This window comes from Callithrix jacchus, chromosome 18 (genome assembly GCF_049354715.1).
Source record: "Callithrix jacchus isolate 240 chromosome 18, calJac240_pri, whole genome shotgun sequence".
In the NCBI taxonomy this organism is placed as follows: domain Eukaryota; kingdom Metazoa; phylum Chordata; class Mammalia; order Primates; family Cebidae; genus Callithrix; species Callithrix jacchus.
Window position 1 is genome coordinate 28,701,160 of NC_133519.1, and position 18,587 is coordinate 28,719,746.

Genomic DNA, 18,587 nt, shown 5'->3' on the forward strand with positions numbered 1-18,587 from the left:
TCCAATAAATAAATACCTAAAAAGCATGGATATTAGAAATGCCTAATTCAATTGGCCCAGATAAATGGGTAAATGATAATTAGTCCCAGCTTTTACCCTTTTCTAGTCATTTACCTACTGCCTATCAGCCTCAAGCCCACCCTTCCGTATTCTGCTCAAAGATGCAAGGACTGAGAATCCACAGACTCCATATCTCAAACTCGCTTGCCCAACGGTTTCCAAGTTAGGTTCTGCCAATGAGTAATAATCCTGTACAGTTGGAAGGTAGAAGAATGGAAGAAAGAATTCCATTGCCAGCACCAGCTATACCATAACTCCTGAAAAATACTAATACTAGCCAGGCCAACAAGTACCAGCACCAATGATACAGTTCTCTCTCACCCACTCCAAGATCAGGTATCTCTTCAGAAGTGTGGAACTAACCAGTTGTCCCCTACCCTGACAGTTCCTTCTAAACACTAGCTGCTATGAGTATCCTCAGAATTCTAAGCAACCAGGATGCAGCCCTCTTCAGAGATCCCTGCATCAGCTCCTCAGACCTCTTCTGAATACCTAGATTCTGGTAACAATACTTCTTTCATTTTATTCTCCAGTCCTATAGGCCATAGCTGTTTCCTACCACTTGGGTTACTCCAGTTGTAATGTTTCCTTTCTGATATCTCAAACTTATAACACAATGTAAGCCAATTAAAATGCTTCTGTTTAAAAAGTTTAGCATGGTTCCTGTTTCCCAGCCTGGATTGAGACTGAAAAAGTGCTCTCCCTCTAACCAGAACACACTCTCCCATTTCAACTCCTGCCCATCTTCATCCCCCAATGAAATTCTCCTAAATCAGGATCATCTAAAAAGAAAACTGTTCCTCTTAAAGTAAAGGAAGAGTAACCCTAACTAAAACAGATAAAAAACATATGAGATAAATTTAGATTTAGGTGGACAATGCTTGCAAATGAGTAAATTAGATCCTGGATACAGCGTGGGGTAAAATTGTGAAAGATTTTTGAAGTGGACAAAAAGATTACTGATCATCATTTCAATGGAATGCTGAAATATCTGGGAATTGTGTGACAACCATAAAAGTGTGTGTCTTTGTTTATCTTTGACTAGGCTAGTTTACAACTCTCAACACATATAACATAATGGCCATGCAAATGTTTACTGTTACTGTCCATAGCTATGCAAATCATTTCCATTCAAGGTAGTGCAAATGAATTACCAAGTAAAGAAAATAAATCTCTAAATCAAATCCTTATTTTGACAGGCTCTACTACCTTACTGGTGCTCCATGTGAAAATAAAACTTGAAAGCTATGGGAACCAAAAAAAAAACACTTTAAGTCTTGAGAGAGATGTGACTGTCATCTGAGTCACATATGGTTACAACTTCTGTTCTTGGATTATAGATTAAATCGCAGTTTTCTTGTTTTGTACAATAGCTAGAGAGAATTAAATGATGTCATGAACAAAAACCTCCTGTCTTCTTAATTAAAGACCCTTGTTATAGATTAACATCCCTTTTGTCATTCTGCTTCACTTAGACCAGATAACAGAAAACCTATAATTATTTTACATCCTCTGTAAGAAAAATGTTAAAAAAAACATTTTTAACATTTCCCTATAACCAACCAAATTGCTGTAACTATGCACTAGCCCTGTATGAATAATGTTGTAATCCTGCTAAAAACTCCTTTGCCTCTGCCTATGTAAATGAAATCTTAACTTCCCTACTTTGGATGGCTGACTGCATTCCTTTTAAAGTTGGTGTTCCTGTGTGGTCCATGCTCATTATTTTGCTATTGATTAAATTCTCTTTAAATTAGATTCTGACATGTTTGATGATTTTATGTTGACATTCATTAATGAGTTAAGTAAATTCTCTGAAATGTGTTCATTTTAAATGATATGTGTAAGGATAAATAAAATGAAATTTTCTTTCCTTATTAAAGGAGATGCAGCTGGCTATTCAGGGTTTATCTCCTTAAAAATAATAACAGGCCCAATACTTTGGTCCAAATTTGACAAACCTACTCTCCAGACTTTACAATGAAAAATCATGAGTCTTACAGCTGTTAGAAGGGTAAATACATATTTCCTAAATTATAACTCAGGAAACTCTCAGGATGCATATAGACTATCACAAGGAGCATCCAATTATCTCTTGAAAAGATAAAAGAGGTTTAAATTATTCTTTCTTCTACTGAACTGTCAAATTCTGCCCAGACTTTAGAGTCTCCCTGGACTACCTACATGTATATAATCTGATATGCATATTCAAAAATAAATTGAATTTCTATGTCTATACTAGCATGGGGAAGTTTTGGGGGCAGGATTTTTTTATTATACTAACATATGATAGTCATAATTATCCTTTTAAAACTGTGTTTAACATAAATATAAAGAGTACTTTTTTTGTAATTCCACATAAAATACCCCAGAATTTAAAGTAATAGTTTTAGTTAGAACAAAACAAGCTGTGTCAGTTAACAATCAGTGGTAAAAGAGAAATTCTAAACTATACAGCCCCCTTTAGTGGTAACAGACTTGGTTTTAAAAAATGTAACTCTTAAACAGTATACATTTAAATGCATTGGCAATATAGCATAAAATTGACTGTGCTAAATAATGTGAAATAATAAGACAAATAATAAGGTCTGAGTGAAATAATAAGACAAAGACATCTTCCAAAAGTACATTAAATGAAATCACACTTGGGGTGAGGACCTAGCCAAACATAAAGAGTATCTCTAAACTGTATTTTAATTGTTAAGTTTTTAAGCTATGTTAAGATATTAAGATAGATTTTAATATTAATCCTTTAAAATCTATTTTAACACATAGATTTTGATTAATACAACAAATTAACATCAACTCTGTAAATATAAAATTTTCAGTATGAAAAATAAAATTTTACCATTTTCCTAGCAATTCTCCCCAAGAATATAGGATCTTCTCAGGACAATCCTTAGACACATCACCTGTTCCACTTGAAAGTTCATTATCACTCTCTGCAGAAGAAACGCAAAAACCAATAGACATTATTTTATTTATTACAGTAGATACTTTATATATCATAAAACAGGAAACATGTCTCTGTGTCTAATAAAAAAACTTCTCTTGCTATTATTACATGCATTGTAAAAATAATGGTAATAACTTCATTAATTTATCTTTAGTGCCTAGATATTTTTAAAAAACAAACTTGTATGAAAATCTCACATACAGTTTACATAACATGAAACTCAAAATACCTATAAATAAACAGCTGTTTCCAACGAGTAATGTTTAAAGGCTAATGGTAGCACAATTGGAAATTCCTATATGGTGTTCTACTCACCAGATATTCTCAAATTTTATTAAAGGGACAAACAAACATGAAAATTAAGTGTCAAACACATATACCTAACTATAACACTGAGAAACATATGTATTATGATATGAACACACAGACAACCAGAAATGTTAAAAAAAAAAAAAAAAGTTAGGCTTCTTAAGATGTATTCATAAAAAAAGATATTTTTAACTAAAGGAAAATTGAAACTGGCCATTTTATATGGCAATTTTACAAAACACCTCAAAATGTAAAATAACAGTTTAGGAAAGAATATGGGTTGGTTTTACAGTTTATAATCAGTGGTGAAAATGACCAATACTAAACTCTATAAACCTTTTAACCAGTAACAGAGGTGGCAGAGAAAGGAAAGGAAGGACAATAAACACAATTTACCTATTATAAAATAGGCTTTGACACAGTACTAGATAAGAAAAGGCTGGAGAAGTACTATCAGAATAAAATAAGATAGCTGAAAAGCTGTCTGGCAGATAACAAGTACCAAAGTTTTATCAACACTGTGACAGTACAATAGGGATTGGCATTTAGTGGCTTGCACAGGGATCTGTGTTAAGAACGGTATTACTTAGCAAACCACAAAATCCAATGATCCAGTATTACTTAGCATACACAAAATCCAATGATCCAGTATTACTTAGCATACACAAAATCCAATGATCCAAGTCTATGCAACATCAGAAAACATTAACATAGTACGTAATGGTTTATTTGGCCAGGTTAAAACATTTGGTCATGGCCATACAAAAAGATTTGATTGCATATTTAGTAAAATATAACCAAAAGACATCCACATACAGAGACAAATGCTTCATCATCTTTAAAGCAATGCTAGGTAAATTAGAATTATAAGAAACATTTAATGCAAAAGTGAATATCATTCTGTAAATCAAAATGAAGGCAAAGAGAATACAGAGGAGCATGACTATTCTAGAAATACCTCACATAAGCAACTCTATGAAGCTTGTAATAAGTTCATCATGAAAATAATAGATATTTTGAAAGACAAAGCAAATGAAATATTATAAAAGTAATGTAAATAGAAACAACTGAATGATATAAATAGAAACAACTAAAGCTTTAGTATTACAATACCCTGAGGAACTATCCCATGTAAACAACTATCTTTTGTAACATTTATAATTTTTTTATTTAAACTGAGGTACTTTTTTATAGTGAAAGGGGACTATTAAAAATTATTCTCAGTCAGGTGCAATGGCTCAGGCCTGTAATCCCAGCACTTTGGGAGGCCAAGGAGGGCTTCAGCTTCAGTCCAGCCTGGGCAACATGGTAAAACCCTGTCTCTATCAAAATTATAAAAAAATCAGCCGAGCATAGTGGCATACTCCTGTAGTCCCAGCTACTCAGGAGGGTGGGATGGGAGGATCACTTGAGCCCGGGAGGCAGCAGTTACAGTGAGCTGAGACTGTGCCATGGCACTCCAGCCTGGGTGACAGAGTAAGACCCCATCTCAAAAAAAAAAAAATTACTCTGGAAGACAGGTTAGACTATCTCACGCGAACAAGGACTGATAGTTGGCCCACTTATAAACTGGTACCAAGTAGAGGTACTTATAAATTTGTATTCAATTAAGCAGGATCCAAGATGATCCCATCTTATACTCTATTCTGATCCACAGTAAATAATAATATGCCAAGGTTTCAGAATATTTGATGAAGTTGTACATGCCAAATTCGAGATGAAAATCTAGGAACACAATGAAACAAAAGAGAGAAAAGGAAATAAACATTGCTGGATATCATAAATCTTGATTATAATATAATCAGAAATAATACTGATAGAAAATCTTTCAAATTCTTAATACACTTGTTGGGAAAGGAATTCCTAAGCATAAGAACAGAATCAGGACCGACTCAAGATGGTGCGGTGAGAAGAACCCAGGATTGAAGCTCTCGGTGAACGCGCGGAGGGTGAGTCAGGGCCACATTTCCAGATGGATCTTTGTTGCCCACAGAACGGGGAAATTCCCAGGTAGAAAAGAGATGCGGGACGCCAGCAAAGCAGTTTTGGCTTCTGCAGCCAGCGGCCAGTGCAGCCGGCGGCCGGCGCTGCAGCGCAGCAGCGCTCCACAGCGCTCCGTACAAAGCGCACTGGTCCGGGTGCCCTGTTGAACCAGCAATCTGAGACATGAGAGGGCAGATTGGCATATCCATCTGATTGAACGGGACTTGGACAGTGAGCCAGGCCGGGAGATTCCAGGGAAACGGCGTTTGGGCCAGGGCAGTGGGACAAACAAAACGGTGATTCCAAACGCTCCAGGTGGAGAATTTACTGGAGGCACAGCTGAACCCAGGACGTGCAGCTCGGTGGGGGAGAGGCGTTTGCCATTACCAAGGCAACCTGCCCCTACTGAGGTACACTCCCATTGCTGACGCAGCCTGCCGTTGCTGAGGCAACCCGCCAGGACAGAGAGACTCTGCCGCAGGGCGTAGCCCGCAGCAGCAGGGCAGACCTCACACAAGCAGGGCGGAGCCTCAGCAGGCAAATAGTGACTAGACTGCCTCCTAGCTGGGCAGCACAGCGCAACGGACACTCATAAAGAAAACCCCAACCCCCTGAGACAGAGCATCTGAGAAAAAAAGGGTTTTTTTTTGTGAGTTCTGCTGCAGCAGAATTAAATGTAGCAGCCTAACAGCCCTGAATGAACAACAGAGCTCACAGATCAGCACTTGAGCTCCTATAAAGTACAGACTGTCTCCTCAAGCAGCTCCCTGACCCCTCTATATCCAGAAGACTGACATTTGGCAGGCATCATTCTGGGAAAAAGATAGCAGAAAAAGAAACTGATAGCATCCCTCACTGTTCCGCAGTTGCTATAGGAGCACCCCAGACAAGCAGGTCCTGGAGTGAACCTCAGCAATCTTACAGTGGAGGGGCTAGGCTGGTAGAAGGAAAACCAAGTAACAAAAATACTTTATCATCAACAATCTGTGCGTCCACTCAGAGACCCAATTGAAAAGTCACCAACTAATCAAACGACAGGTGGATAAATCCACAAAGATGGGAAGAAACCAGCGAAAAAAGGAGGAAAACACCCGAAACCAGAACACCTCGACTCCTACAAAGGACCAAAACTCCTCACCAGAAAGGGAACAAAGCTGGACAGAGAATGATTGTGACGAAATGACAGAATTAGACTTCAGAAGGTGGATAATGAGAAACTTTTGTGAGCTAAAAGAACATGTTTTAAATCAATGCAAAGAAACTAAGAACCTTGAAAAAAGATTCAAGGAAATGATAACAAGAATGGATAACTTAGAGAGGAATATGAATGAATTGAAGGAGCTGAAAAACACAATACGAGAACTTCGTGAAGCATGCACAAGTTTCAACAGCCGAATTGACCAAGCAGAAGAAAAAATATCAGAAGTCGAAGATCAACTCAATGAAATAAAACAAGAAACCAAGATCAGAGAATAAAGCGCAAAAAGGAATGAACAAAGTCTCCAAGAAATGTGGGACTATGTGAAGAGACCTAACCTACGTTTGATAGGTGTACCAGAAGGGGACGAAGAGAATGAATCCAAGCTGGAAAATACTCTTCAGGATATTATCCAGGAAAATTTCCCCCACCTAGCAAGGCAGGCCAACACTCAAATGCAGGAAATACAGAGAACACCACAAAGATATTCCACAAAAAGAGCAACCCCAAGGCACATAATCGTCATATTACCAGGGTTGAAATAAAGGAGAAAATACTAAGGGCAGCTAGAGAGAAAGGTCGGGTCCCCCACAAAGGGAAGCCCATCAGATTCACAGCAGATCGCTTGGCAGAAACTCTACAAGGCAGAAGAGAGTGGGGGCCAATATTTAACATCCTTAAAGAAAAGAACTTTCAACCCAGAATTTCATATCCAGCCAAACTGAGCTTCAGAAGTGAAGGAAAAATAAAATCCTTTGCGAACAAGCAAGTACTCAGAGATTTCGTCACCACCAGGCCTGCTTTACAAGAGCTCCTGAAAGAGGCACTACACATAGAAAGGATCAATCAGTACCAGCCACTACAAAATCACACTAAATGCTAAAGAGCATCAATATAAAGAAAAATCTACATCAACTAATGGGTAAAACAGCCAGCTAGCATCAAAATGGCAGTATCAAATTCACACATAACAATATTAACCCTAAATGTAAATGGACTAAATGCACCAATCAAAAGACACAGACTGGCAAATTGGATAAAAATCCAAAACCCATCAGTGTGCTGTATCCAGGAAACCCATCTCACATGCAAGGATACACAAAGGCTTAAAATAAAGGGATGGAGGAAGATTTACCAAGCAAATGGAGAGCAAAAAAAAGCAGGAGTTGCAATTCTCATCTCTGATAAAATAGACTTTAAAGCAACAAAGATCAAAAGAGACAAAGAAGGCCATTACATAACGGTAAAAGGATCGATACAACAAGAAGAGCTAACGATCCTAAACATATATGGACCCAATGCAGAAGCACCCAGATACATAAGGCAAGTTCTTAATGACTTACAAAGAGACTTAGACTCCCACACAATAATAGTGGGAGACTTTAACACTCCACTGCCAATATTAGACAGATCAACCAGACAGAAAATCAACAAGGATATCCAGGGCTTGAACTCAGACCTGGAACAAGCAAACCGGATAGACATTTACAGAACTCTCCACCCCAAATCCACAGAATATACATTCTTCTCAGCACCACATCACACCTACTCTAAAATTGACCACATAATTTGAAGTAAAGCACTCCTCAGCAAATGCAAAACAACTGAAATCATAACAAACAGTCTCTCAGACCATAGTGCAATCAAGTTAGAACTCAGAATTCAGAAACTAACTCAGAACCACACAGCTTCATGGAAACTGAACAACTGGCTCTTGAATGTTGACTGGATAAACAAGGAAATGAAGGCAGAAATAAAGAAGTTCTCCGAAACCAATGAGAACGAAGACACAACATGCCAGAATCTCTGGGACACATTTAAAGCAGTCTCTAGTGGAAAATATATAGCAGTAAGTGCACATATGAGGAGAATGGAGAGATCCAAAATTGACACCCTATTGTCAAAATTGAAAGAGCTAGAGGAGCAAGATCAAAAAAACTCAAAACCTAGCAGAAGACAAAAAATAACTAAGATCAGAGCTGAACTGAAGGAGATAGAGACACGAAAAACCCTTCAAAAAATCAATAAATCCAAGAGCTGGTTTTTTGAAAAGATCAGCAAAATAGACAAACCACTAGCCAGATTGATAAAAAAGAAAAGAGAGAACAACCAAATAGATGCAATAAAAAATGATAAAGGGGAAATCACCACAGATTCCACAGAAATTCAAACCATCATCAGAGAATATTACAAACAACTCTATGCACATAAACTAGTAAATCTGGAAAAAATGGATAAATTCCTGGACTCTTGTGTCCTCCCAAGCCTAAACCAGGAGGAAGCTGAAACTATGAATAGACCAATAACAAGGTCAGAATTCGAGGCAGCAATTAAGAGCCTACCACACAAAAAAAGCCCAGGTCCAGATGGGTTCACAGCAGAATTCTACCAGACACACAAAGAGGAGCAGGTACCATTCCTTCTGAAACTATTCCAAATAATCCAAAAAGAGGGAATCCTTCCCAAATCATTTTATGAGACCAACATCATCCTGATACCAAAACCCAGCAGAGACCCAACAAGAAAAGAAAACTTCAGGCCAATATCCATGATGAATATAGATGCAAAAATCTTCAATAAAATATTGGCAAGCCGATTGCAACAGCAAATCAAAAAACTTATTCATCATGATCAAGTAGGATTCATCCCAGGGATGCAAGGCTGGTTCAACATATGCAAGTCTATAAACGTAATTCACCACATAAACAGAACCAAAAACAAAAACCACATGATTATCTCAATTGACGCAGAGAAGGCATTCGACAAAATTCAACAGCCATTTATGCTAAAAACCCTCAATAAACTCGGTATCGATGGAACGTATCTCAAAGTAATAAAAACTATTTAGACAAACCAACAGCCAATATCATACTGAATGGGCAAAAACTGGAAGCATTCCCTTTGAAATCCGGCACTAGACAAGGATGCCCTCTCTCACCACTCCTATTCAATATAGTACTGGAAGTTCTAGCCAGAGCAATCAGGCAAGAAAAAGAAATAAAGGGTATTCAAATAGGAAAGGTGGAAGCCAAATTGTCTCTATTTGCAGACGACATGATAGTATACCTAGAAGACCCCATCGCCTCAGCCCAAAAACTCCTGAAACTGATAAGCAACTTCAGCAAAGTCTAAAGATATAAAATCAATGTACAAAAATCACAAGCATTCCTCTACACCAATAACAGACTTAAAGAAAGCCAAATCAAGAATGAACTGCCATTCACAATTGCTACAAAAAGAATAAAATACCTTGGAATACAACTCACAAGGAACGTAAGGGACCTCTTCAAGGAAAACTACAAACCACTGCTCAACGAAATCAGAGAGGACACGAACAGATGGAGAAACATTCCATGTTCATGGTTAGGAAGAATTAATATCGTGAAAATAGCTACACTGCCCTAAGTAATTTACAGAATCAACGCTATCCCCATCAAGCTACCATTGACTTTCTTCACAGAACTGGAAAAAACCACCTTAAACTTCATATGGAACCAAAAGAGAGCCCGCATAGCCAAGTCAATTCTAAGCAAAAAGAACACAGCGGGGGGCATCACACTACCAGATTTCAAACTATACTATAAGCCTACAGTAATCAAAACAGCATGGTACTGGTACCAAAACAGAGATATAGACCAATGGAACAAAACAGAGGCATCAGAGGCAACACAACATAGCTACAACCACACAATCTTTGATAAACCTGACAAAAACAAGCAATGGGGAAAGGATTCCCTGTTTAATTAATAAATGGTGTTGGGAAAACTGGCTAGCCATGTGCAGAAAGCAGAAACTGGACCCCTTCCTGACACCTTACACTAAAATTAACTCCAGATGGATTAAAGACTTAAACATAAGACCTGGCACCATAAAAACCCTAGAAGGAAATCTAGGCAAAACCATCCAGGACATAGGAGTAGGCAAGGACTTCATGAACAAAACACCAAAAGCATTGGCAACAAAAGCCAAAATAGACAAATCGGACCTAATCAAACTCCACAGCTTCTGCACAGCAAAAGAAACAGTCACTAGAGTGAATCGGCAACCAACAGAATGGGAAAAACTTTTTGCAGTTTACCCAACTAACAAAGGGCTGATATCCAGAATTTACAAAGAACTCAAACAGAATTACAGGAAACAAACAAGCCCATTCAAAAATGGGCAAAGGATATGAACAGACACTTTACAAAAGAAGACATATATGAGGCCAACAATCATATGAAAAAATGCTCATCATCACTGGTCATCAGAGAGATGCAAATCAAAACCACATTGAGATACCATCTCACGCCAGTTAGAATGGTGATCATTAAAAAATCTGGAGACAACAGATGCTGGAGAGGATGTGGCGAAAAAGGAACACTTTTACACTGTTGGTGGGACTGTAAATTAGTTCAACCATTGCGGAAGACGGTGTGGCGATTCCTCAAGGCCTTAGAAATAGAAATTCCATTTGACCCAGCAATCCCATTACTGGGTATATATCCAAAGGACTATAAATCTTTCTACTACAAGGACACTTGCACATGAATGTTCATTGCAGCACTGTTTACAATAGCAAAGACCTGGAACCAACCCAAATGCCCATTGATGATAGATTGGATTGGGAAAATGTGGCACATATACACCATGGAATATTATGCCGCAATCAGAAATGATGAGTTTGTGTCGTTTGTAGGGACATGCATGAATCTGGAGAACATCATTCTCAGCAAACTGACACAAGAACAGAAAATGATATACCGCATATTTTCACTCATAGGCAGGTGATGAAAAATGAGAACACATGGACACAGGGAGGGGAGTACTAAACACTGGGGTCTATTGGGGGGAAAGGGGGAGGGCCGGGGAGGGGAGCTGGGGAGAAATGCCAAATGTGGGTGAAGGGGAGAAAGGAAGCAAAACACACTGCCATGTGTGTACCTATGCAACTGTTTTGCATGTTCTGCACATGTACCCCAAAACCTAAAATGCAATAAAAAATTTAAAAAAAAAAAGAACAAAATCAAGATACCATAAAAAAGATTAAGAAATCTGACTATCTATAAATTAAAAACATCTATGAAGGTATAGAATATGTATATTTTTTAAAAGCAAAAAAATTTCCAACATTTGACAAATGGATGCTTTCACTAATAGACCACAATCTTACTAATCCAACAGAAAATTAAGCCAAGGATATCAACACACCACAGGTTACGATATGTAAAATATGACTAAAATAAAAGTGTTAAAGAAAGACCCACTTCATGAAATCTTTTAAATGCAAATTAGAACAATGAAACATATCTATCAATTACATTGACAGAGAATATAAAAATTGATAATACCTAGTTTTCCTAAAAGCATATAGAAACAGGCAAGAAGGCTGATGTTTAAATAAGAACAATATTTTTGAATATATTAAGATTCTAAGTTAATATATCATTTGGTCCACTTCTAAAAATTTATCCTCTAAAAAAAGGATTTTTAGTGTATCACTGCTTATAATTGTAAGAAATTGAACTATCAGCAATCCATCAATATGTTTTATTAACTAAATTATGGTATTTTCAAGAGTAATCCAGAGAATACTATCAATTTAAATGAATGGGATAAATTGGCTATGCTGGCAACCATGGGTAAGAGGACAAGTATGCTGCCAGGTAGTCTGCTTGTGTGTGTGTGTGTGAGAGGTGGCAGGCCTCCAACTCTGCTCTTCCCCACAGACTGTTCTAGCACCATGTTTCCAACCATGAACCAGTTCAGCACCCGGCTAATAGAAGCCACGGTAACCTTGTCACAGCTGCTCAAAGCCCACAGCAACAAGAACCTTGACAAAATTGTTATGTCTTTGAATGGTGTCATCAAACCAAATTGAAAGGAAGGAGAAAAGCAGAATTTTCCAAAACTAAACAGAAGACTCCAGCGATTTAAGATGAGAATACAATGGGTATTCCAACAGAATTCTGGTTTTGGTAAAACCAGTGTAAGCTGTGGAGGAAGAGTAATGCCTGGAAAGAGACATCCTCATGGATAATCATTGGCCTTGCAGTTAGGAAATCATCTGGAATTGGAAAAGGAATTAGTCCCATGAATTGTCCACATGTAAGTAACAAGAATACAAAACAATATTTTCCAGTGTTAAAAAGAAAGGCAAGTCTTCTGAAACAAAATGAACTATGCAGGACACCAACTGCAGTTCTCAAAGAGACCTAACCAGCTAAACAGAAAAAATAACATTAAGGCTAATTTTACCAGGAAAGGAAATAGATTAAGCCATCAGAAAGACACTTCACAGGTAACTTTTCTTTTCAGAAGAGGCCTGAAGAATGTTCAGGCCCAGTTGAACACAGAACAGCTACTAGATGATGTAGCAGCGAAGAGAACTAGTCAATGCTGGACTTCCATCACAAATGCAGGAATTTGACTGTATCTACTGACAACCCCGGAACAGTACAATGCCCAGTAACTCAGAAACCATAATTAATTCATACTGCTTTACCTTTATTCTTTAAAAACATCAGCAAGAGAATGTAAAGAAAGTTCCCACAGGTGTTCCCCTACAATTTGACATAAATAGTGTTGGAAAACAGAGACGGCTTTGATTGAGCAGTTTGGATCCTGAGAAAACAAAGAGCCACTCTCATAAATAACAAAGGAGAAAGTCACGTTTTAACTGTGGAATAAATCCCACGTTACAGGGACTTTTGAGTGATGATGGTGTTTGAAAAGCTGAATTGCTTGAAGAGTTCTTCACAGAAATTTAGAAACTTTAGTTCAAAATATTCACAAGGCTTAATAACACTTATTTTTCAAGGTTAAAAAAAAAAGTATAAACTAATGCCCTGAAAGAATATCAGAGAGTATACGTATCTGTTCTTAGACTTCACAAATGGCTCAGACAGAAACATTATTGTTTGACTTCTTTAGTTCCTTGAGCAGAAGATGACAGAAAGATATTGCTAGTGTTGACCTTTCTTTTTCAAGACAGAGTCTTGCTCTGTCGCCCAGGCTGGAATGCAGTGGCGCGATCTCGGCTCAGTGCAACCTTCATCTCCTGGGTTCAAGCGATTCTCCTGTCTCAGCCTCCCAAGTAGCTGGGACTACAGGCACCCACCACCACACCTGGCTAACTTTGTTTTGTATTTTTAGTAGAGACGGGGTTACGCCATGTTAGCCAGGCTGGCCTCGAACTTCTGACCTCAAGTGATCTGCCAGACTCAGCCTCCCAAAGTACTGGGATTACAGGTATGAGCCACTGTGTTCGGCCTAATACTGAACTTTTAACAAGAAATGTGGCTGCAGGAATTAGTCTCAGTTTAAAATGTTGGTGTTTAAGTCTGTAAATGCATATTTACAAAGTTGTCTGATATGGCCTTGGAAGAGAACTTCCAATTTAGAAATCCGAAAATTTGTTTAGCAAATGAAAGCATAAGAGGAAATAGTAAGCTGAAAGACAGATAACTCAGATGAAAAACTCCAAACTCAGGTCCTAGGTACACTGTTTGGATTTAGTGTAGTCTTGAATCTAATGCCCACGAATAATTCTTCAAATGATGTTTAGAAGAATTATAATCATTAAAATGAATTCAGTACCCTGGATATTTTGATAGCAAAATTAATAGCCATAAAGTATTAGACTTCTTACTTGAGAAGTTAAAATGTATAATCTTTAGAGCTTTCTAAATTAAATAATTTATTGCTCCAAAGACAAAAATGTACTTGTATGTGTCACCAAAAAATTCAAAATTTATAAAAGAGTTACATTGTAACCTTGTCGTTACCTTTCACTCTGATTTCTTGTATGGTATAAAGTTCAGAGGGTGGAGTAAGATGACAGAATAGAAGCCTACACCAATCACACCCCCACACCCCTTGGAACACCAAATTTTAACAACCATCTGCACACAGAAAAACACTGTCACAAGAACCAAATATCAGGTTAGCGATCACAGTACACGGTTTTAACTTTGTATTACCAAAAGAGGCATTGAGGAAGGATGGAGAAACAGTCCTAAGTTGCTGATATCATCCCACCCACATCCCTCAGCAGCTGCCATGTGGTGCAGAAAGGCAATTTGTACACTTTGGGGATAAAGAACACAGCAACCGGGAAACTTCACGTTGAATTCAGTGCTCCCCTGTCACAGTGGAGGATAAAGCCATCCTAGACTCAGCCAGTGCCCACACACAGAGGGAGCATTTGGACCAGCCCTAGCCAGCAAGGAAGCACCCATTGCAGCAAGTGGAACTTAAGTTGCTCAACGAGCCTCAACATTGTGGGCTAAAATGCTCTGGGATCGTAGGTATACATGAAAGACGTCTAAGACACAAAGACTGCAATTCCTAGGCAACTCCTAGCTCTAGGCTGGGCTTAGAGCTAGTAAAATAGGGTAGCATGTGACCTAGATAGACACCAGCTGGCATGGCTAAGGGAGTGCTTATGTCATCACTTTCCCAAACCCAGGCAGTGAAACTCCTAGCAACAAAAGTGTCTCTTTCCTTCTGCTTAAGGAGAGGAGAGCAAAGAGTGAGGAAGACTCTATCTTACATCTTGGATACCAGTTCACCCACAGTAGAACAGGATACTGGGCAGAGTCATGAAGCCCCAGCTCCTGGACAACATTTCTAGATACACCCTGGGCCAAAAAGGATCCCACTGTCTTAGGGAAAAACCCAGTCCTGGAAGGATTTATCATCTGCTAACTAAAGAACCCTTCGACCCCAAACGACCAGCACAGATACCCAGGAAGCACACCATTGACCTTGGGCTCTGAGACATGCTGGTTTCAGGGGCGACCCAGCACAATCCCAAATAATAAAATTAGAGATAAAAAGGAGACATTACAATGGATACTGCAGAAATTCAAAGGACCATTTGTGGCTACTATGAGCAACCATATGCCAATAAATGGTAAAACCTAAAAGAAATGAATAAATTCCTAGACATATACAACCTACCAAGATTGAACCATGAAGAAATCCAAAAGCTGAACAGAACAATAATAAGTAACAAGATCAAAGCTGTAATAAAGCCTCTAAGTAAAGAACAACTTGGGACTTGATGGCTTCACTGCTGAATTCAACCAAATATTTAAAGAACTAATTCCAATCCTACTCAAACTGTTCCGAAAAACAGAGAATGAGGAAATACTTCCAAACTTATTCTAGGAGGCCAGTATTATCCTGATACCAAAACCAAAGACATATCAAAAAAGGAAAACTACAGGCCAGTATCAGTGATGAATACTGATCCAAAAATAGGCAACAAAATACAAGCAAATGCAAATTCAACAATACATTAAAAGGATCGTTCATGATGACTAAGTGGGATTTATCCCTGGGATGTAAGAATGGTTCAACATATGCAAATAAATCAATGTGATCCATCACACCAAGAGAATGAAGTACAAAAACCACATGATCATTTCAATTAATGCTGAAAAAGCACCCAATGAATTTCATCATTCCTTCATAATTAAAACCTTCAAAAAATGGGGATAGAAGAAACATACCTCAATCTAATAAAAGCCAAAAATGACAGACCCACAGCTAGTACCATACTGAATGGGAGAAAACTGAAAGCCTTTTCTCTAAGATCTAGAACAAGACAAGGATGCCCACTGTTACCACTGTTATCCAACAGAGTACTGAAAGTTCTAACTAAAGTAGTCAAACAAGAGAAAGAAAGAAAGGACATTCCACCTAGGAATATAGCTAAGTAGGGAGGTGCAAGATCTCTACAAGGAGAACTACAAACCACTGCTCAAAGAAATCAAAGATGACAAAAACAAATAGAAGAACATTCCATGCCCATATAAAGGAAGAAGCAATATTGTGAAAATGGCCAAATTGTTCAGTGCCATTTATACCCTCAATGCTATTTCCATTCAACTATCATTGACATTCTTCCCAGAACTAGAAAAAGCTATTTTAAAATTCATATAGAATGCAAAAAAAAAAAAAAAAAAAAAAAGCCTAGATAGCCAAGGAAATCCTAAGCAAAAAGAAACAAAGCTAGAGACATCATGTTACCCGACTCCAAACTATACTATAGGGCTACAGTAACCAAAACAGCATGGCACTGATATAAGAATAGACAGATGGACCAATGGAACAGAATAGAGAACCCAGGAATAAGACTGCACACCTACAACTATCTGACCTTCAACAAACCAGACCAAAAAAAAAGCAATGGGGAAAGGATTCCCTATTCGATAAATGGCATCAGGATAACTGACTAGCCATGCAGAAGATTAAAACTGGACCCCTTCCTTACAACATATACAAGAATCAACTCAAGATAGATTAGAGTTAAATGTAAAACCCAAAACTATAGAAATCCTTAAAGACAACCTCAGCAATACCATTTGGGACATCAGCACAGAAAAAGATTTCATGATGAAGATGCGAAAAGCAACTGCAATAAAAGCAAAATTTGGTGAATGGTATCTAATTAAACTAAAGAGCCTTTGCACAGCAAAAACAATGACAACAATAAAACATTATCAGCAGAGTAAGCAGACAACCAACAGAATGGGAGGACATTTTTACAATTTCCGCATCTGATAAATGTCCAATATCCAGCATCTATAAGAAACTTAAACAAATCTACAAGAGAAGACAACCTCATTAAAAAGTGGGCAAAGGACATGAAAGAACATCTCTCAAAAAAAGACATACATGGGGCCAAAAAATCAGATGAAACAAACCTCAATAACACTTATCATTAGAGAAATGCAAATTAAAACCACAATGACATACCATTTCACACCAGTCAGAATGCCTATTATTAAAAAGTCAAAAAATAACACATGGTGGTAAGGTTGTGGAGTAAAAGAAATGCTTACACACTGTTGAGGGGAGTGTAAGTTAGTTCAGCCATTTTGGAAAAGAGTGTGAGGATTCCTCAAAGAACTAAAGGCAGAAATACCATTCACCCTGGAATCCCATTTCTGGGTATACCCAAAGAAATATAAATTGTTTTATTATAAAGATACATGCACACATACGTTCAATGCAAAACTATTCACAATAGCAAAGATGTGAAATCAACCTAAATGCCCATATATGATAGACTGGATAAAGAAAATGTGGTACATATATACCATGGAATACTATGTAGCCATTAAAAAAATGAGATTATGTCCTTTGCAGTGACATGGATGGAGCTGGAGGCCATCATCCTTAGCAAACTAACACAGGAACAGAAAACCAAATAGTACATGTTCTCACTTATAAGTGAGAGATGAATGATGAGAACACATGGACACATAGAGAAGAACAACACACACTGGGGCATATCAGACGGTTGGGTGTCAGAGTAAGGAGAAGATCAAGAAAACTAACTAATGGGTACTAGGCTTAATACCTGGATGATTAAATACACTGTACAACAAACCTCCATGATACACATTTACCTACGTAACAATCACGTGTACCACAGAACTTAAAATAAGAGTATTTTTTTAAAAAAGTAAAAATAAAGAGTATTCATATTGAAAAATGAAGAAGTCACATTAAACTTGCTTACAGATGATATGATCTTATATTTGCAAAAAACTAAATTTTCCACCAAAAGACCATTAGAATTGATCAATTCAATAAGGTTTTAGGAAACAAAATAAACATACAAAAATCAGTAGCATTTCTATATGCCAACAGTGAACTATTTTAAAAGGAAATCAAAAAAGTAATCCCATTTACAATAGCTACAAATAAAATTAAATACCTACAAATCAACCAAAGAGGTGAAAGATCTCTATAACAAAAACTATAAAATGCTGAGGAAAAACTGAACGGGACAGCAAAAAACACAGAGATATTTCATATTCATGGATTGGAAGAATCAATATTATTAAAATATCCACACTACCCAAAGCAATCTACAGATTCAATGTAATCCCTACCAAAATACTAATAACATTCTTCACAGAAATAGAAAAAACAATCCTAAAATTTATATGAAATCACAATAGACTCAAAATAGTCAAAGCTATCCTGAGCAAGAGAACAAAACTGGAGCAATCACATTACTGACTTCAAATTACACCACAGAGCTATAATAACCAAAACAGCATGGGACTGGCATTTAAAAAA

General features: G+C 37.6%; 1 protein-coding gene and 1 pseudogene across 11 annotated transcripts in view; one reads left to right on the plus strand and one right to left on the minus strand.

The window, feature by feature from the left end:
- Positions 1 to 18,587, minus strand: part of RABGAP1L (RAB GTPase activating protein 1 like) — a 737,216-nt gene that overhangs the window by 536,575 nt on the left and 182,054 nt on the right. For all 11 annotated transcript variants that reach the window (XM_078356264.1, XM_035280064.3, XM_035280065.3 and 8 more), the window contains one exon: positions 2,909 to 3,002. In XM_078356264.1, coding sequence (XP_078212390.1) covers positions 2,909 to 3,002 — 94 coding nt within the window. The remainder of the gene's footprint in view (positions 1 to 2,908; positions 3,003 to 18,587) is intronic.
- Positions 12,064 to 13,175, plus strand: LOC103789148 (UAP56-interacting factor pseudogene; annotated as a pseudogene).